We start from the raw sequence: 22,190 nt of genomic DNA, 5'->3' as shown, positions 1-22,190 counted from the left end.
ATTATGCTTTATCAGGCCTGCTACAAATTACTAAAGGGAGATGAGAAAAGTTTAAGAGCATCAGATTTTACTCATTTCTCACATATAAACATGAACACAACTTCAAAGCTATTTGTATATAGATTCTTGGACTTCTATATACAAAGTTACAGTAAATCACCCCATCCTAGCCAAGAAGTCTAGAAAGGTAAGGTCATGTTTTACTTAATCTCTCATCTCAAAGAGTTTTCTAAAACATCTATTATTCAAAGCCATCTGTTAGGACTATATTCAGACAAATGTAGGAGGCATTAAACATTCCCCACGATTCACCACTTGACCCATTTGGAGCCTGTGTTTTTTCACAAGAAAAATATGGGTTCTGCAAAGCTCCAGCGTGGGAGGAATAGATCCCTGTTAGTTCCCTCCCCTGAGATACACAGTAGAGCGACTGGCCTCCCTGTATGGATGATCAAACTGTGAACCACTCCTTTCTCGCAGTTTGCTGGGTCCTGAGAACAGTCGACAGAAAGCAGCTGGGCCCCAAGTATGTTGTGCTCTGAAAGGGCCTGGACAGCAACTGTCCAAATCCAGGGCCCGTAAATAGTGCCCGGGCTGAGACATCCATCTCAGCATTATAATTCTGCTAACGTTGTTCGGCCTTCTCTAACTTTGTGCTGACATTCTAACTATAGAGGAAGGTTCCGTTTCAGTAATGGATCTGGTTGCCTCAAATGAGGCAGAATCGCCATATCAAATATTTTGTGGAGAGAGGGATTGTGTGTGTGTGTGTGTGTGTGTGTGTGTGTGTGTGTGTGTGTGTAGAGAAAGAGGGGTGGAGGGACAGAGGAGGGGAGAGAGGGAGATTAACTGGAGCCTGCTGTATATCTCTTCAAATAAAAAAAATCAAAACAATAAAAATGGCGGCATTTGCATTCAGTTAACACCATTGGTTAAAGCTGCTTGGCAATTTGAGTCTAAATTCCATGGTGCAACATGGCTGGGGCACTGGAATCCAGTCTTGCTAGTCTGGTGAAAAAAAAAAAAGATGTTTAAGGTGGAGAGAAGAGGTGGGAGGGTCGCTCCGTGTGTCTTAGTGGAGCTGGATCTGTGAGAACCATATAGAGGCAGATTATTTTTTCTCTTCAAGAAAGCAGAAAATAAGAAGAAAAAAGGCCTCTTATTTTCCTGCCTCAGAAGCAGCTGCTTTGCAGAACTACCATGAGGTTTAATTAATATATGTATTTGCAGATTCTCCAAGGAAAGGCTAAGTTATGTTAAGTGTTGCAATCTAGTACATTTTCATTTTTCATGAATAATTTACACCTCATGGTGAGAAACTTGGGTAGAATTCTTTTGTATACAGCACCTAAAGACATAATATCAGTTCCAATTTTGTGCAGTTGAAGAGAAAATGTCAAGGGTCCTTATGTGGAACTTGACTGCCTGGTGGATCGTCCTACTTATTTTACTTCAAATCCCATCCTCTTTTGCATTTTGATGGAATTTGGGGGAATCTTTTTAGATTGAAAAGTTATATTCCCAGTAGTACTTTGGCTTTTGTTGACCATAATAAAATCATGCCCATTTTTCTAATTGTAGGTTTTCTCTTTTGAGAGGAATAAATATACAGTTCATCCTGTATGTGTGTTTATTTCCAGCTCTAGATCTGTAAGGAAAGAGAGACTAGGCACAGTGCAGGAATTTGGATCCATTGCCAAGGATTGAAAGATGAATGGGGTCTCGTTTTTAAAAAAAAGTTGCTATGAACAGAGAAAATTTTTGACCTATAGGCATCTATCTCCCCAAGTTTTGCCACTGCTGCCTGCCTTCCCACACTTCTACCTGCATGTTTGGGGAAGTTGCCAGCCTTGCTGTGTGGGTGGATGGAGAGGAGAGATCCTTGCCGTCTCCTGACACAAAGCTGGCCTGACTGTCACTTCACTTACTGGATATGACGCCATGATGAGTCAAAGACAAACTGGCGTGAGGTCTGGCCTCTCAGCCTCTTCCAGCATTCTCTCTGGGCCACATCACAGGAGTCAGTGGCTTCCAAGGTCAGACCTGTCTGAGTCTGCTGAACATTCTAGAGGCCACCAGTGTGGGGAGGTGCTAAGGGTACCCAGGAGTTAACTGCCTAGTCAAAGAGATGCGAGGCCATCAGACAATGTCACAAAGTGAAATAGTCAAGGATTCAAACATTATTGCATGGGAAGGAAGCTCCACAGCAGAGCCTTGCCCCTAAGTGGGAGGGGGGAGTAAACTAGGAATTTGGGGCTAACATATACACGCTACTGTGTATAAAAGTGCAGAGGCAGGTCTTGAAGGATGTGTAGGAATTAGATAAGGAACAGGTGAGGTCGTTCCTGACCAGAGTGAAATGTAAGGGGTGGAGCTGGGGGTGGGGTAAGGGGCGGAGCTAGGGGTGGGGTAAGGGGCGGAGCTAGGGGTGGGGTAAGGGGCGGACCTAGGGGTGGGGTAAGGGGCGGAGCTAGGGGTGGGGTAAGGGGCGGAGCTAGGGGTGGGGTAAGGGGCGGAGCTAGGGGTGGGGTAAGGGGCAAGGAGCCTGGCATTATAAATGCACCAGCATCCTGCTTTACGTGTGTTCTCACACTTAACCCTACCAGATGGGCCCTATTCTCACTCTTTAACATGTGAAGACATCAAGGCTCAGATGTGGCCGTGGCTCGAAGCAGTAGAAGGGCCTGCATTTGACCTCAAGACTCTGACCCTGAGGTCAATGCTTCCCCCTTATCCCACGTTCTTCCCCAGTAGCCTTCACGGCTCAGATAGGAGTTTCAGAATAAGTTTCGGACTTTATCCCACAAAAGATGCAGACGGAGCAGCTATTACTACATCAGATCTAAAGGGGGGGGGACAGTGCAGCTCACACGCACGAAAGGCCACACCGCAGTGAGTGAGGGAGTGCAGGGAAGACACACGTGGGCAGGACTAGGAAATCTCCTTGAGCAGGTGAGGAGAGGTTAGGTTACTGAGGAGGTCAAAAGGCAGGCTGAGGGCAGGGCAGCAAAATGCGAAACGAGAGACTTGCAAACACTCATCTACCGGAGTGAGTGGGTAGGTGTGAGCTGGGATAGGCCAGGCGCAGGGTAACTGGTAAGGAATCTACTTTGTTGATGAAGTGATAAAACTGGGATAGAGAGAAAAGAGAAAATGTGGGGAGGGGAGGATGAATACATTCGTCCCTCAGTATCTGTGGGGCATTGGTTCCAGGACCCCGAGTGATACCAAAATCCATGGATGCTCAAGTCCCTTATATAAAATGGCACATTTGCATATAACCTACGCACATCCTCTCTTATACTTTAAATCATCTCTACATTACCTAAGACAATGTAAATGCTATGTAAAGAGCTGCCAGCGCATGACAAATTCAAGTTTTATTTTTTGGAACTTTCTGGAATTTCTTTTTTCAAATATTTTCTATCCATGGTTGGTTGAATCCATGAATTCAGAACCTGAAGATATGAAGCAGGACAGACTGTAACTAAGAAAATCAAGAAACTTCAGGGAGGCATTTCGATCCTTTACTCTCTCAGTGGCTCTTGCCAGTTTCTATAGTACCTGTGGATTCACCAGCTCTCTGCTCGCCACCACATCAACCTTCTACAAGACATTTCTCCGATGACTTACACAAATAGAATGGCTCCTGCTGACACTTCTTCGCTTTTATTTGTACTATAAAGGAGAAATTTGTTGACTGGTATTTTCTGACACTGGTTTAGGAAACACTACAGCTAGTCTAGCACTTAGACTCCATCATGCCTCGGCATCACGTCTGATATGCTGAAACCTTTGGTCTGTCTGTTTTAACTCTCAGTGATCAAATTATAGTATTATCATCACTTTCCTTGCTCTGGAGTTTCCAAAGTTCTCAGAGTTTATGTCGATGAGCTTCCTATAATCAAATACAGACACTTTTCAGTATTCACCACAAGGCATTTCTGGAAGCAGCATCATTAAGCTGAATGCTGTAAAATGTCACCCATTTTCCCATAGTCACTGTTGCCTCAGGCACTGAAGGTCTGACCCAAGACCTGCATTAACTACATCAAAGTTATGAAAGGCGATAAGTCATAAGAGCAAACTGACTACAACCATGCCATACTTCTACAATAAGAGAGAAGGGAAATGATGATGAAAGTTACATTATAAATTGGAACAAGACCCCAGATCAGTAAGGTGGCTTACCCAAGTCACATAAATAATAAGAGAACCAGGACTAGAACCCAACTGTCTGTGTCCTGCCTAGGGTAGTGTTTTTTCCCTTTCACCACACTGCCTTCCTGAGAAAGTGCTTTAAATGATCATTAAAGGGACCCCAAAGTACCATAGAGCATACAGACAGCACAAAGATAATGCAAGCATCTCTCTGTTAGTAAGCTCTTACCAAGTGCCAGACATCATGCTAAGCTTTTATTCGAATTATCTCATTAAAACCCAAAATGGCCCTGTAAGGAAATATTCTTCTCCCTAATATACAGATAAGGAAACTGCAGTTTTGAGAAGCTGAGAAACTTGTGCAAGGTCATCTATTAAGTAGCAAAACCAGATATACAACCTCCCCCAAGCTCCTAACCTTCCATTTTATAATGAGGAAAAGGACCTACAATGGTTAAGTGACTCATTCAAGGTTACATAAGGGATTAGAAACTGATCTCCTAACACCATGCTTAGTCCTTTTTCCCTCCCTCAAACCACAATCCAGCATGAATATGCTAGCTATACATTTTTTTGAACAGTAAATAGATTTTCTTCCTCCTTAAAATTTAGAAAGGTTTTGGAGGAATCAAAAAGATACCCAAGGATGTTAAACTCAATTCCTTCTTTTTCTCAAAATATTGTTCATAACTCTTCCATTAGTCATCCTTTCAATTCTTGTCATTGTTATCCCGATATATTTGAAAGGGCCAGAGAACCACTTTAGTTATGAAGATCCAGGGGAAAAGGAATTGCTTGAATCAATTTCTATTGTTCATCTTCTTTTCTTTGGTCTTCTCTGACCCCTGTAACATTAAGCATGGCCTTGAACAAGGAAAGAAGTTAAAATAGGGAGATCTAAGGTGTGTGTGAAGAATGAGAAGAAAACCCCACTGTATTCCTTTGCCTTGGAAAACTGTGTTTAAGAATTGCTTTCTTTTTTTTTTTTTTAACATAAACTCATAACCTAAGTCCCCTCATTTTTCCTGCTGGTTATGTGAACCTATCTGAGAAGAGGTGAAGGTTTGAAAATTGAAGTATGGATGTTTATTAGACAAGACTGGGTGTGCAGAAGCGGCCATAAATAGTGGTTTGCTCTAAGCCCAGTGATCTAAGAATTATTAGTAAATGCTATACCTTGTCAAAATATTCATATTCATGTTTTGTGGCATAGCCTAGTAAATTAAAATCAGTGAATTATTACCACAGGATAACAGTAGCATCTGCTTACTACCACCAAGCACTTGTTAATTACATTATCTAAGGCTCACAACAACTTATGCATTAGGGACAACGTTTGATTCCCATTACAGAGAAGAGGAATACTAAGAATAAAAGATGTTGAATCACTTACCCATGGTAACACAGTTATTAGGTCTAGAAGCTGGGTTTGAACTGGATCTAAATTTAAAGAGTGGGAGATGCTGCCTCCCATGGGATGTAACTTTTTTTTAAACTGGATTTTTTCTTTATTATTTAATTTAATTAATTAATTTATCTATTTGGCCACACCCCGTGGCATGTGGAACTTCCCAGACCAGGGATTGAACTCGTGCCCCCTGCAGTGGAAGCGTGGAGTCTTAACCACTGGACCACCAGGGATGTAACTTTCTATTGCAGTAGACTTTGATCACTGTATGGTACTGGATGTTGATGCTTTTATAATAAAAGATTTTAGTTTGAGAAATGGTTAATATGAATGACAGTCAAGACTTTCATGAACAATAAAGAAGTTCAGCCTATATTTATTTAGTTGTCAGTGACAGGTCAAGATATACATACACAGAAAGGGAAGTGCATTTGACATTTTAGAAAATCCTAATCTCATCAAAATCAAATCTATTATCAACACATATGGAGTGTCATACAGATCATATAATACTTATATGCACAAAATTATTATTTGAATGCCTATTTAAGTAGAAGCTGAAACCAAATTTTATTGAGGATTATGAATTTTCAAATAAATAGACCAAGGGAAGGGAACCAACATTTATCAAAAAACACTACTACATATCAGACACTTTATATACATTATTTAATTTAATATTTCAGTAGAACTCTGTGTAGTGTCTCATCCATTTTCCAGAGGAGAGCAAATTTTAAAGAATAATGTGCTTAAGATTCAAGCAGGTTGGAAGTGGCTGGACAGTTTTAGAACTCAGGTTCACGGATCTCCAAATCCTGTTCTCTTGTGTCTCCACCATATTTGAATTAGATTGGAGCTTATGGTCAGTGTAGGACTGGGGTGAAGTTCTTTATATGGTTCCCTTAAAAACTGCTAACTACTGAGTTTAACTATTGGTTTACAAAGTTTTCACCATTTAAGAAGAAAGTTCCAGTAGAAGCAAACCTTTTTAAAATCCAAGTTCGATATCAGAAATGTCTGAAAATATGGTTAGTTGATGAGACCAACAAGGAAATTCAAATTTCAGTCCAGTAAACAAGAGCTAGAAAGTAGATGAATGAGGGCACCATTTCACCCTTCCAAGGGTGGTAAACTGGCAAGAAACTTCTGTAAAAGAAGAGTCTACCAGGAGGAGTCCTTTCATCCAGGACTCTTTTTTTTCTAAACGATAATTTTAAAAGAGAGATACTGTTTTTCTCTACTGTTTTCACAGATATATCTCAGGTTAAACGAACATCACTACTTGATTCATTCTACTTGAGAAGGAATGTCTTGGGAAGCCTGGAGGAGGCAACTGTGAAAGGAGTGACTAGAGGTTAATTCAGTTGTAGGTAAAACCATAGAGCTCGATTCCAAAGTATCCCAAGGAATCGATGACGATTCAGGTACGCAAACAGGAAAATTCCATTTTGAAGCCCAAAATGGGGAGGATAAAAAGAAGGACGGGAGGGAAAGAAGGAAGGAGGCGTTAAGTATTGGCAAGAAAGGAGAAGAAGGAGTTATTGTTTAATGGGCACAGAGTTTCAGTTTGGAATGATGAAAAGTTCTGGAGATGGATGGTGGTGACAGTTGCACAATAGTGTGAGCGTACTTAATGCCACTGAGCCATACACTTAAAAATAGTTAAAATAGCCAATTTTATGCTCTGCCTATTTTACCACAATATTTTAATTGGGTGAAGGATCTGAGTAGACATTTCTCCAAAGAAGAAAGAATTAGGATTGGAAAGAAGGATGCCTAATTATACGTAGGTTTTTGTTTCTTTTAATCCATAGTATAAAATTATTCTTTTCACATTAAAAATTCTTTATTGTTGCTGTGTTTTCCTTTAAGAGTTCTGTTTTCATGAAACAGGTAACTGAGTGCAAATGCAAATTCTTCCTCAGTGAACCATGCAGGCTAGAAGCTGAGTCTATTCTGAGGCCATAACAAAAGCCCACTGTTAACCCAGTGCAATGCATCTTCATACTTTTTCTCAACAAATGGTTATAAAGAGCCCACTATGTGTCATATGAAATTCAAAATTCTGGGAATACAGCAATGAACAAAACAGTCCCTGTTCTTGTGGCTCTTACACTGTCAAGGGGACAGGCAATAAACCAACATGTAAGTAATTACAGTCAAAGTAATTATTATATAAGAAGGATCATCTCAAAAAGCAGAGAAGCTGAAAGAATGGGCCTAAGCACTGAGCTCTGAGGGAGGACAGTTAGTAATAGAGAAATAAGAGAGAATGGAGGAGCTGGCTTTCTTCCTTTGGTTTCTATTTTGCCATCTATTATACCAGGATATTTAGGGCACTTTCTGAGGAGTTATTAGGGAGGACAGATGGCAACCTGGTTAACTAGCCACCACACTGCAGAGGCGCCAACAAGCAGAGTGAGAAACTAAGGCCCAAAAGGGTCACAAAGCTGGTTGGTGGCACAAACAAGCCTCCCGAAATTCCACTCCAGGACTCTCTTGGATTTTTCCTTTGCACCATTATTTTACACACATTGAGTGGTTTTGTTCATCTTTCTCTCGCTCTCTGACACACATACACAAACACCCAGGCATAGAACTAAAAAGGAAGAAAACAAAACAAAATTACTTTTGCTGGAAATTTTTTAAATGGCAGTGTCATCCTATCAATTTGAGAAATGTGTAAGATGACTACAATACACAAAGACACACTTCATATCCTGCACATGACATTAACTTACCCTTCTTTTTACCGAATCCCAGCATTTGGTTACTTTTCTGCCTTTGGTGTCTTAAAAGCCAGTTCTTAGCAGACTGAATTATACATTCTGCTCCACTGTTAAAATGAATACTACGGCCAAGATGTGCCCAGGATCCTAAGTCTAACATAATGGTAGTGGATACAAAAGCAGAGCGCTGAGCAGGATTGGGGACTTAATGTTGAATCCAGCAGGATCTTGCTTCTGTGATTTTTCTTGGCCTGATTCTCCAATGTATTACTGGGAGCAAAACCCCATATTGAAAAAAACAGGTTTAAAGGAATGCTTTTGAAATTTCTTTTCAGTCGCTGCATAAACTGGTTTTTAAAGGTATAAAAAATGTTTTCTTAGATTCTCCCTTCATGTCCAGAGGTCACCTTCCCTGAAGTAGCCTCAGATGTGGGCAGACTGTCTAATCCCAGACAGCCTTGCTTGCTCCATATCTCACTGCACATATTCTAAACTTAATATTTTTAGAAAAATATCTTATTATCTTTTCTATAATATTTTACAGTATTTTTAAATAGTGTGGCCCAATTATTATATATTATTTCTTGATGTAGTCGAGGAATTTAGCCTTCCTTAGTATACATACAGTCCCTAATTTTAAAAATGTTTGTTCAAAATTCCCTTTGCCCTTGGTTTGGAACTCAAGTAATTTTCCTGTGGAGACAGTGGTGGATTTGATGGTTAGGTCCCCAGGCTGGCCTGTAACAGTTTATTTAACTGGTGACATTGCTCAAGGATAATATTGTGCTCACAGCATGAAAGAGGCTAAATACCATGTTCATGGATGTTTCTACATCTTTAGGATTCAAGAAAGATGCCAAAAGCATATGCTTAACCCAAAGCCCCGGACAGCGTGTGATAGGAAAGTCCTTCACCTTCTCCACCAGCTGAGGGTAGAGGAACCACAGTCTACGGTTCATTGCGTGATTGGAATGTTTGTTGGGGAAGGTGTGAGGAGTAGGAATGGGATGTGCGGCGTGGAGCCAAGAATGCCAGAGGATGAATAGGAAGATAAACGCTGGAACCTGGTCCTGGGTGGCCACCAGATGTATTCACACCACCCTCTTTCTCATTTGCCTTGGAGGCTATAATTGATTTGCCAATTTCTTTTTTCCTGGCTGTCGTGTGGCCCTTCCAATCTAGCATTTTGTTTTACTTTGACCTGCTCCGGCACCTGCAGAGCAAACGTGGTCTCATAGCCCCTCTCTTCCTGAATGAGCACACAACACTCCTGAATGCGATTTTCTTTTCAACACTGCTATAGCAGCAGGGGGAAGCATGAGGAATAAAAAATCTCCTCTCAAACACCTTTCCTTTCTTCCTCATAAATATCGTTTTGGAGAAAGAGTCACCCATGAATGATGTATGGATTTTTAGATGATCTGAGGTGTAGAGTCCCAAATCAAGAAGCTCCATATATGTATTTTATCCAGATAATATAAATTGCCAGTGTGGACCCTCGTCAGTAATTTTCAATGAGGCCAGTGTTATTGCCTTTTATACAAAAACTCAGTTAGTAGTATCTTAAATGATAATTCTTAGAAAGTATATCTGAAAAATCTTTTTGTTCAAATATCGTAGAGTGGAAAATATTAGACAGTCGTGAGTCATCAGCAAAGTGATATGTCATTGAAAATAGAAGAATTAGAGTTTTAAGTGTAAACTTTATATTAATGACAGAAGGCAAAACAATAATCTGGACTGAAGTACTCTTTAAGTTCTGCTAACTATTGTGGGCCTTCCCACAAACCTCAGGTTGCTCTTCCCAAGAGTGAAACTGGTTGTCACACTTGAGAATTTTCTCCCACAACCCAGTGTATGCCTTTTCTGTATAAATAAAACTCCACTTGAAAAACAAGTCAAATACGGCAGAAGACCCTGCCCTGCCCTGCCCTGGAAAAACATACCGCTCAAATAATGAATGTGACTGTTTTTCAAAGGGTCTTTTCATGCACCTCTAATTATCTTTGAACTTTTCATACAATTAAAATTTACAAATACTGGGACTTCCTTGGTGGTCCCCTGGCTAAGACTTTGCCTTGCAATGCAGGGGGTGCGGGTTCAATCCCTGGTCTGGGAGCTAAGATCCCACAGGCCTCACGGCCAAAAAACCAAAAACAGAAAACAGAAGCAATACTGTAACAAATTCAATAAAGACTTTAAAAAAGGTCCACATCAAAAAAAATCTTCAAAAACAAAATTTACAAATAGGCATGAAATAAGTCAAAGTTCTTGAAAGTGTTCATTGATCAACACATATCATGAGAATTACTCTGATAACATATGTCCACCAAGAAAACAAAGGCATTTGCTTTCGATGTTAATAATTCATAGTATGCTAATGTATAGTAATCTACCCTAGGATTAAGTACAGAATTCTCTGGCAGCCAAAGATGTACAAATGTCTTTCTGCTTTTGTATAGTTTGCTTCAACCAAAATACAAGTTTCACCTCTCAGACAAAACCAGGGAATTTCAGACAGTAGAGGCTTCCATGGAGAAGACGTGTGGAGGGCTAGGGAGAAGATGCAGAGAATATTAAATAACGCAGGGCCTGGAGGACGGAGGAACGCCAGTGGAAAGTAGCGAAGAGCCACATGAGTGACAGAACAAGAAGAATACTGTGAATAAAGACAAAGATACTGGGATGGTGAGCAACAGGCTGGCCTCCTTAGCTTGGTCATATTTTTAGGAAATTCCATCCAGTTGTCTATTTTTAGATTAATAATAAGTTTTGTTTAAGGAGACAGTGAAACATCCCTTTCTTTAATTACCTTCTGAGGAAACAGGTCCCTGTCACCATGCGAAGAGATTTCTAAGAAATATTCTAAGTCCAGAAGTTTTCTTCAGGGGTCATTTTTGTTTATCTGTCATGTTTCCATCCTCTGAGTGATTGTGCCCCCAGCCTGTAATATTTTTCCTTTTATCTATATAGAACATGGGGTGGGGGGATGGGGATGAATGTTTCTTTTTCTTGGATATTCCTGAAGCCTTAGCTGCTCTGAAAGGGTAAGAGATGGAAACTCTCCAAGGGGTTCTTTTCCTGCCTCCACTGCAACCTCTTGCTTGTGAGAGGTCTGTTGGTCTTCTGTCGATGCCAACATTGCGGCATTATGCCTCGGTAAGTTCTTACTTATTCAGCCATCCATGCAACCAGTAATTAAGAAGTGCCTCCTATATAGCCAGTCCCATCCTTTTTACTAGGGATCTAAAGAGGAATGAGACAGTGCCCCTGTCCTTATGAAATTCGGTTGTACCGTGGACCCAGTTAATGCAACAGCCCTGCTTGGAAATGTGTGCTTGAGCTCTTATGCTAGTGGTATGCAGATCCACTGAGATTCCTTCAGATTTCAGCAAGGCCACACAGATATTTGATAAGGTATATTATATCTACCTCTCCAAACTCAACGTTACAAAGACAGTTAGTATTGAATGTTTAACTAAAACATTCATTAGCCCTCTTTTCTAACTGTTTCTCGTGGTTTGGATCCCTAGAAACAGTTGGTCTTTTCACTGAAATGGTTTTTTTTTCTATCATTTAAGCCAAGCAGTAAGAGTTCTTACTGAATTTACTACTGAACTAACATTTTAAAGGATAACTCATCTGACATCTCTGAATGTCTGCAATGAACACATTTACATAAGAAGTGCGAACATGTCTAGAAGTCATCTAGAAGCTCACAATTTCCAGAATTATTTATATGTACATTTCCTGGAGATCAGCCACAAGGTAGAAAACTCAGAAAGTATTAATACTTGATACTTGTGAAGCACTGAGGAAATTATATGTTGATTTGTCTTCTTTGAACCCTCTTGCATGAGCGCTAGTTAGTTCTGCTGTTGAGTTCGTGGTATTCATGCTTTCAAGTTCAGTGTTTCAGCCTCTGCACAGACTATTTTGCTTTCAACCGAGTGCATTTCTCACTCTGGTCAGCTCTTTTTCAAGTGCACACCAAAGGTAAGGGCACATGGATGGCTCATTCTGAATCCATCATCATCTTGGAAAAGACAAGGCAACATGTATATTTCATATCTGGTGAATCAGTCAAGGGAGGGTCAGTAATTTCTTCTTAGGTAGAAGGTACCGGTGGGTCAAGTACCCCGTTCCTTTGGGTGAAAGCCAAATGTCTGAAAGTTGCAGGATGAACTCCCCATTAGACCTGCTCTCTTGACCCTGCCCACCATCACCAGCGCTGCCTCCCTGGATGATGCCTTCAGCCTTGGCTACTGCCTGGCTCAGGAAGCTAGCAATCCAGGCTTAGTGGATATCTCCTTCAAGAAAGTAAGGCTCAAGGAGAACACAAACTGGCAGCTCATAGCTGAATTCAGCCCAAAGATATATCTGACCCATACAGAGTTGTTTTCCATAATGTGAATCAGCAGCTGAATTTCCAGCTTCTTTTGGCAGATGGAAAGGTCAGGCACTATAGAGTCCAGGCTTCTGCAGGTGACAGGTGGCTGGAGCTGAGTACCTGCTGCTCCATTCCTTCTAGGCATGGGCCCTTCCATCTGCCACACTTCCAGGCTGATCCCCCACTTATGCACATTTCCTGCCTGGCCCCAGTAGGCTTAGTATTCAGGCAGTGCCTAACCCGGTCCTCTTTGCGATGACCTTGACTGCCATTGCACTGTGAGCCAACGGTAGGCATTTCACTGGGGATGCAGGGGTTATTAAATGGCTGCTCATAACACATTTGGTGGGGAAACAACCCATCTGATGTTCTTTGGGGCCATTCATATTTTGTCTTCAGTAAATAAAAATGAGACTCATTGTGTCCTGGGTTCATATGGGAATAATTTACGGATGTGGATTAAGCAGAATCTTTACATTCTTAAATCCAACCACCTGAAGGAGATGTTCATTGCTTGGTAGACTCTGTCACAGCCAACTGATATTTTTGCCTGCAGACACTCTTGTTAAAACTAGAGGGTCCGCTGAAGATTTATGAACGCAGTCATTTTTTGAGATCAAGTGTGTCTTTGTCTTAAAAACAGAATCACCGATTTGGTGGGCATCAGCTATTCTCGTTTTTGTGTGTTCTCCTTTGAGTGGAAAAAGAAATTGAAAATAATGCTTTCAGTTCAAGATTTTGATTTACCAATAAAAGGTTAGCTAGAATCTTATTTTAATAATTTAATCCCCATCTTCATCATGATTCTGTTATAGAAAATAATTCTTATTTGAGGGACTAGTCTATCAGAGAGATGAACAGAAATACAACTTGTTCAGTGTATTCAATTTCTTTCCTATGATACAGCTTGCCAGGGCTCCTTAGAAGGTGAAGCAGTGGAACTCTGATTGGGTAGGGGGTTCTGCTGTCATAAGCAGACATGTTTGCAGCATCCATCTGGAGGAGGCCTAGGGTAGGATGTGGTTGACCACCCAGGCAGGGATGACTTAGCAGGGAGCCTAGCAGCACACAGGTCCATCAGCAATTGCTATGCACCTGGTTCTTGCACACAGTCATTGCTGCCTCTCATCCAGTGCTCCAGGCTCTGTTTGCTTTAGGCCCTACCCCATGGCCTCGCCTTTCCCCGATTCCCAAGCTCCCAGACGGGTTCTGAGCACTGACTTCCACTGGCACCCTGAGAGGCACAGCCCTGCTCTTTGGAATCACTGTCTCCTGGTCCCATTGCAGACCGTCACTACACCCTGGAGGGGATTCCCATGCCAGGGAGCAGAGTGAGCTGACATCTCTAAGTTCATGCTGGCTTGCACAAGTACTTGGTATATTGTGCAAGCCAGCTGACACTGTTCATGCTGTCTTTTCCATGTCTGTGAAATATGACTGGCAAGACTGACATAGCTCTTAAGGCTTTGATAAAAATTTCTTAGTACCTCCTGGAAAATCAGGGGAGTATCTATTAAAATTAAAATGGAGACAATAACGATGCTTCAGGAAGGGGACTTTTAGGGGACCTAGTGTAGTAGCTATTTCTCTGACCTCTACATATGCTAGCAGTCCCCAGGGGAGTTTTCCATTGACCTTTCCAAAAAAGCATGGGCTGCAGTGCCTGGAGGTTGAGGAAGGAATTTTGGATATCAGCCTCAGTTTTGATGAGTGCAGGGCAGGAAGGATGCCACTGACAGCCAGTCTATAGAGGTCACTTTGGTGAACTGTGGTTTAATTAACCATTTTTAAAAAATAGACCAGCTCAGGACTAGGACTTGTCAATATCAGACTTGGAGCCCATGTTCTGGGACCACATGTAAGCCTGTTCTTTTAGGAATATATGTTTTGTGTCTATATTGAAATATTCAGGTACCTCCTGAAGCTTTTGATCCTCCTGGCCATTGAAATTACAATAGAGGCTGAAGAAGTTTTCATATATAGAACCTATTTTATATGTTCATACTGAATTGGTGTGGAAGAGAATCTCCAAAGAGAGGCAACAGGGAAACACAAGATTACCTATTCATCTTATTTTAAATTATGGTTTTTTGATGTGAATTAAAAATATAATCTGACTAAAGAAAAGCCATATCAAAAACTAGACAGAAGAGCCCTCTTTCCCTCAAAACAGCTTCTCCACACCCTTCCCGCTTGACACACGCCCACTTGGCCCTCCTCTTCCCTCCAGAGGTTCCTTCCTGCTGGAAACTGTCCTCCCCTCCCCGTGGGCCCTAAGACCTGTAATATCATGTGCCTTCTAACATCAGAAGCAGCGATCAAAGGGGCAGGAGTGATCAAGAGGCTCTCAGTTGGTAACTGGTCCTCATCTGCATTCCTGATCTGTCTCTACTTCCAAAACGTATTTCACCCCAGAGTACACTTAATTCAGACTGTACCAACAAGCTATATTTCTCAGGAAAAAGTTTAATAATCAAACGGTATTTCTGAGAAAAATGCTACCACCAAAAAACACCCATAGCTTTCCTACCATCTAAGATCAAATCTCTTAAACCTCTTGAAGTTCACAGCTGGCGGGGGTGTAATTCATTTTTTAACATCACTCATACAGTCCTCAAGATAGCCCAACACATAGACCAGGGTATGGCCAGAGTTTTCTGGCCTAGATGCCAGGAAGCAGTGCGGCTGAGAGTTCAGTAGTACCAGAGGTCATTTTTATTTACGTCTTTATCCATACAGCGGATGGTGTGTAGGCTGAGGCAGAGGGGCAAAGCAGTCTGGGTGAGCCCAGGTAATGCTTTTAGTTAACTTCAGGGATGATTTACAGTTCAATTACATCTGGGTGGTCGAACACGTCTGTTTGTCAAATTCAAGTCCAAAGCATTGTAACTAATTTCTGCAATACAGATTTGCCCATTGCTGGGCTCTCTGTAGGATACTTTTTCTTTCCAGGTGGTTGGGAATTTTTATCCTATATGGCATTTTCATTTCAGTTAATAAGCAAGAATATGAATATGCTCTAAAACATATATTAATATATATATCAATTTAAGAAATTGCAAGTTTGTTTTCCATAAATATTTTAGAGAGACTTCTGCTAAAGTGAAAAGAAAGAAAAAAGAAAAACATGATCTGATGTCCTAGGGAACATTCTTATTTGGAAAACTTACAGACAAGATTGAAGCTAAGGGATGAAATAGAATAATTCCTATTTAATAATCAAATATCTAAATCTAAAAATGAAGCTATAATAGAGCCATCTGAAGAATTTGAATGTTAGCTATTTGCAATGACTGTTCAAAAACAGTATGATAATATTTAGATATAAACCATTATATCTCATTATTTTTATTTGTATATCAGTATGTGAGATATTTTTTCCCAATTAATTTTAAATTCCTAGAACTTTTTGAAAAACAAAAAAATGATCTGATCTTATCCAAAGTTTTGAGTTTCCATTTCGTATAAATATTTAACATACATGAATTCTTCCTCTATTTTTATCAATTCCATACATATCTGTATATTCCAATAAAATAAAGCATACTCATATTTATTTCACGGGAGAAATTAAGTGTACGTACTAAAACTGTTTCATATTAACTGCAGAAATACCCACTTAACGTAAAAAATATCCACATGTTTAAATTCTAACATAATGCGATAAGAAATCATACTTGTAGAAATGAGGCTTTTATTGGGAATTGGATCCCAGTGTGTAGGAATATTGGCTGACCTTGACCATAAAGAATATTTACTGGTTATTTCGAAAACAAAGACTCTTGGCTATTTCATAAAAAAACATTTTGTTTATTAATTGCACAAAGTTTGGTCAAAGCATTGCACAAAGAATAAATATTTTTGTTAGAATGTGTCAAAAGCTTGGCTTTTAAGCTTGACATTTAGTTGACTGGGTCCACAGGGCAAACTCCCTGTCCTTTGCAAAGTTATGAAGTTGGAAATGAACTTATATCAAACTTGCATTTGATAGTTTAGTTTTATCTGTGCTTTTGGAATTATTAAGACTGTTTTAACAGCTTTATTAGAATGTTATTTCTTTTTTCTTTAATATGGGACATTTAAACGGTTCCTGAATTTGAAACTAATTGTTATTGTATCTTGGGAACAAAATTACTTTTGATGGGAACATATCTTTGAATTATAAATGCAAGTTAATAGATAAGTATTACTTAATTTGTTACACATTTTTAAATATTTGTATTTAATCTTTACAAAGAACCTTTCACGTACAAACTAATCCTTTGATTAGACTTCCTGATCACATTAGCAAATATTAATTGAATGAGAATTGAACATATAATAAAGAGATATGAAGCCAAAACTTAAAAAAGAGATTAAGGTCTAAACACACTGCATGCCCATATATATGCAGTCACAGTTTTACAGAAAATACTGTGCATTTGAATCATCATTCTTTACAGTGGCCACATAGCAGAAGTGCTTAAGTGTAAACATTTTCAGCATGAAGGGTGGGGATTGTGCAAAATTATAATTGCATCAAAACTATGAGAAATTGCAGAAATTTCCTATTTTTAAATGTCTATCTTCAAACAGTAAAACTTAAACTAGCTATCTTCCCTCAAGAAGGATGTCTAAATCACACTTGTCTTTTTCTTTAACAGATAATTCTGAAATAATCAGCAGAAACGGAATGGAATGCCAAGAATCTGCATTGAGAATAACTAAACATTGTTACTGTACATACTATCCTGTTTCCTCCTCAATAGAATTGCCACAAACTGCATGCTAAATAAAGATTTAGTTCTTCTGGACAGACCACAACTCTAAGAAGCTAGTGCTGCTATATCATATATGAGTATTAAATATGGTATGCTTAGTATATTCCAACCTAAGATAGTTAACTACCTGAGACCAGCTGTGATGTTTAAAGACATAAAGGATAAAGTTTACTTTTAAAGGGTTTCTAAACATAGTTTCTGTCCTAGGAATATTGTCTTATCTCCATAACTATAGCTGATGCAGAAAGTCCAACCAATTTACTCATTTTGACTCAGAATATTTCAAAGTTAGCAATAAACAATTAGCATTAGTTAAAAAAAAAACACCTATTCCAAGGGCAGGTTCGATTCTAACTTCAATTACTGTCATTTCATTTACCTACTGGATCAAAGCTATGTTTCACTTCTTGACAACACGAATGCTGCAGCAAAGATGAGAAGTGAAGTAAAACCGTTACCTGTCCTGCAGGTCTAAAATTTGAATGGAAATTCAAGCACAAGTACTGGGGACACATCAAAGTGTGGTATTTGGTTTGCCTGGAGATGCCGCATTGAATCATGTGATTCTAGAATAACATTAACTAGATTGAAAAAGAAACTTTGCACGGTATGATCTTCATACCCCACCAAACAAAGTCTTGAAGGTATTATTTTACAAGTATATTTTTAAAATTGTTTTATAAGAGAGACTTTGTAGAAGTGCCTAGATTTTGCCAGACTTCATCCAGCTTGACAAGAATGAGAGGCCCATGCCAACAGTCTAATCAAAAGGATTAGTCTTTCAAACTCACCATCCGGTTGCCTGTTACAGAATAACTCTTCTGAACTAAAAACCTAGACAAACAAGGAAGCTGTAGGTGAGGAGATCTGTATAATATTCTAATTTAAGTAAGTTTGAGTTTAGTCACTGAAAATTTGACTGTGACTTTAATCTAAATTACTATGTAAACAAAAAGTAGATAGTTTCACTTTTTAAAAAATCCATTACTGTTTTGCATTTCAAAAGTTGGATTAAAAGGTTGTAACTGACTACAGCATGGAAAAAAATAGTTCTTTTAATTCTTTCACCTTAAAGCATATTTTATGTCTCAAAAGTATAAAAAACTTTAATACAAGTACATACATATTATATATACACATACATATATATATACTATATATGGATGAAACATATTTTAATGTTGTTTACTTTTTTAAATACTTGGTTGATCTTCAAGGTAATAGCGATACAATTAAATTTTGTTCAGAAAGTTTGTTTTAAAGTTTATTTTAAGCACTATCGTACCAAATATTTCATATTTCACATTTTATATGTTGCACATAGCCTATACAGTACCTACATAGTTTTTAAATTATTGTTTAAAAAACGAAACAGCTGTTATGAATTACTATTATGTGTAATTGTTTAAAACATCCATTTTCTTTGTGAACGTATTAGTGATTGAAGTATTTTGACTTTTGAGATTGAATGTAAAATATTTTAAATTTTGGCACCACCGCCTGTTCTGAAAACTAGATGCACCAACCATATCATTTTTGTTTGAGGAAAAAGAAATCTGCCATTTTAATTAATGTTGGTCAAAGTCTAATGACTATTTATCTTATATCGTAGATTTGATAACCCTATCAAAAAAAATCACATTCTAAGTGTAATCTTACATAGTGCTTGTATTGTTGCATTTGTTTTAATTTGTGGGAAAGTATTGTATCTAACTTGTATTTCTTTGGTAGTTTCATCTTTATGTATTATTGATATTTGTAATTTTCTCAACTATAACAATGTAGTTATGCTACAACTTGCCTAAAACATTCAAACTTATTTTCTTTTTTCTTTTTTTCTTTGTTAATTCACTTAAACTCATTGAAAACATAGTATACATTACTAAAAGGTAAATTATGGGAATCACTGAAATATTTTTGTAGACTAATTATTGTAACATTGTCTTTTTTTTCTTTTGTTTCATGATTTTGATTTTTAAGGTTTTTAGCACACAACTATTTTCAGCCCTTTAATAATGGAGCATGAAAAACATCACCTATACCCCCCAAGCGAATATAGAAGACTGTATTTTTACTATGATATCCATTTTCCAGAATTGTGATTGTAATATGCAAAGAGTCATAAATATGCCATTTACAATAAGGAGGAGGCAAGGCAAATGCATAGATGTACAAATATATGTACAACAGATTTTGCTTTTTATTTATTTATAATGTAATTTTATAGAATAATTCTGGGATTTGAGAGGATCTAAAACTATTTTTCTGTATAAATATTATTTGCCAAAAGTTTGTTTATATTCAGAAGTCTGACTATGATGAATAAATCTTAAATGCTTTGTTTAATTACAGAACAAAATCACCAATATCCAAGACATGATGATAGCAATTCAACAAATACTGTAGTTAAGAGATGAACTCGCCACTTGTATGGAAACTACATTTCACTCTTGGTTTTCAGGATATAACAGCACTTCACCTAAATATTCTTTGAGCCATATCACTGGTAACATTTCTACTAAATCTTTCTGTAACACTTAAAGAATTCCCTCATTCATTACCTTACAGTGTAAACAGGAGTCTAATTTGTATCAATTCTATGTTTTGGTTGTAATATTCAGTTCACTCACCCAATGTACAACCAATGAAATAAAAGAAGCATTTAAAAGGATTTCTAGTCATCCTCCTTTTTTTTTGTTGTTGAGACAGATTGATAATTAGCCAAACCAAATGGTTTTTACATTCATACAGATAACATTTCGCAGCTTCAAAGAAGAGCAGGCTTTGGAGTTTTGGGGGTTTTAACAGTAAGAAAAACAATTTACAAGGATCTTTTTTTTTTTTTTTTTTTTTTTTTTGCGGTACGCGGGCCTCCCACTGCTGTGGCCTCTCCCGCCGTGGAGCACAGGCTCCGGACGCGCAGGCTCAGCGGCCACGGCCCACGGGCCCAGCCGCCACGCGGCACGCGGGATCCTGCCCGACCGGGGCACAAACCCGCATCCCCTGCATTGGCAGGCGGACACCCAACCACTGCGCCACCAGGGAAGCCCCGTACAAGGCTCATTTTTGAACTACTTCTAGTATTCTTTGAGATTAGAAATAAAAATAAATCCCATCACTCAGCCCTCATCTTCAGAATTCTGCCTGAATATGAAGAGATGTGAAGAGATCAGTAACCAAATGGGGAACAAAACGGCAGTTAATTAACAGACGAGAAAATGCCCATTAATCCATAAGACAGGCTTTCAGGTAAGAGCCTGATTGAGCAACGTGTCTTAGACCTCAGGCTGCAGATAGAAGCAGAATGATGAAACCTGTTCTACGCGGACATCCTGGCTGGGTGGACTGAGGAGGGCTCATCACACCTGAGGGCAGGTGCTCAACAAAGCGAGGCCTCCTGAGAGGTGCGGGGCACCTTCTCAGTCTTCTCCTTTCTCTGTCCTTTGGGGCCCATGATATTTCTCAGGGAAGGTGGGAACAGTCCTTGTCATGCAGAGGTTGGCAGAAGTCACCTCCTCTATGGGCCAAGGCAGGAACAGGGAGAGAAGAAGATTTTCTCCATGACAGGTTCAAAGCTTCAGGCCTTCTGAGTGATTATGAGACCCCTTATAAGGGTAGACAACACAAACATTCAACAGACCAGGCATATACAAATAAAGGCACTTGTATTTTTAAACAGTGCCATCAGGAATTCCAAGGGTAAAAATACTTTCACACCTTTGTGGATGTTTGAAAACTTGGCTATATGTTTGGGAGACCAACTTCTTTTACTGTAAAAGCAGAAGAAAAGTTGCTATTCCGTCGGTCACTCCTGACAAGAAAACATTCTCTGTTAAGTTAGTTCAAGGTGTCAAGTTTCAAGAATAAGTTTTTATTTTAAGTGAAAAATCTAAGACAAACTGTACTCAAAAATTTTCACACCTGGTTTATGAAGTGTAATTTTCATCAGTAGACTGACTTTTTACGGTACTTACTACATCAAAATCAAAAGAGAAATTTAAACCTTAGAGGATAAAACGAACTCATCTCTTCAGCACAGAAAATATTTAAATATAAAATATCAATTATTCTATAATTATCTGCCAATAGGAAGGTGTTATTTTAATTTTAGGAAGCCCAAACTAAAAATAATGTTTCAGACTCAGAAATATACTGTTTATTATTAACCACAGTTCTTTTGCAATACTTTAAAGCTTTAAGGGGAAGCCAGGCAAACCAAAATATAGTTCAACATTCTGAGTCCGTGAGAAGGAAATACTGGCTCGCTAAAGAATGAGTTCTTCTTCCCTGCCAAATATCCTAGGGTCTCGGAAATATTAGGCCACCATTGCTGTTGGACTGGGCTATGTCCATAGAAATGACTGAGTCACTATGAATCAGAACGATTCATACAAAATGAACACAGTAGCGACTTCCCTCCATGCTTTTGGTGGGTGGGGGGGGATGGCAGGGATGGGGAAGGACTGGGATTGAGAATATTCCCCAGGGACTAGCCTACGTGTCGAGCACTGTGGGAAATAGTCCATATAGGTTTCTATATAGAAACTCACCCCGGTTGTTGAGGAGAATTACTAATAACTAATAAGTAAGTTCTAATGGCTGCAGAGAGTCTTAATCAAGATACACAGAGGCTCTGCTGTGACAAGCAGCTTGATTCTAGATCAACACTACTTTCCCGAGTCTGCCCTCAGGGTGACTAGATCCACAGCTGTCCAGGGGATTTCAAATGCATGACCAACAGT

The 22,190-nt window shown here is 39.1% G+C and overlaps 1 protein-coding gene and 1 long non-coding RNA gene across 11 annotated transcripts in view; both read left to right on the top strand.

The window, feature by feature from the left end:
* MBNL2 (muscleblind like splicing regulator 2) overlaps positions 1-17,459 on the top strand; it is a gene marked incomplete at both ends in the record, with an annotated part of 99,188 nt that extends 81,729 nt beyond the window's left edge. For 9 of the 10 annotated variants that reach the window (XM_079721727.1, XM_079721733.1, XM_079721726.1 and 6 more), the window contains one exon: positions 17,332-17,459. In XM_079721727.1, coding sequence (XP_079577853.1) covers positions 17,332-17,459 — 128 coding nt within the window. Of the gene's footprint in view, positions 1-5,019; positions 5,031-17,331 lie in introns of those variants that run through there. The other variant, XM_079721732.1, reaches the window with a different exon arrangement.
* A 554-nt stretch (positions 17,460-18,013) lies between these two features.
* Positions 18,014-20,116, top strand: LOC307064868. The gene is made up of 2 exons (XR_013811311.1): positions 18,014-18,092; positions 19,801-20,116. It is a non-coding gene; the product is annotated as an uncharacterized lncRNA (long non-coding RNA).
* The last annotated feature ends 2,074 nt before the right edge of the window (positions 20,117-22,190 follow it).

This window comes from Hyperoodon ampullatus (assembly GCF_949752795.1).
Source record: "Hyperoodon ampullatus genome assembly, chromosome: 16".
Classification (NCBI taxonomy): Eukaryota; Metazoa; Chordata; class Mammalia; order Artiodactyla; family Ziphiidae; genus Hyperoodon; species Hyperoodon ampullatus.
Note: the sequence above shows the minus strand (reverse complement) of the source record. Positions and strands in the feature narration are given on the sequence as shown.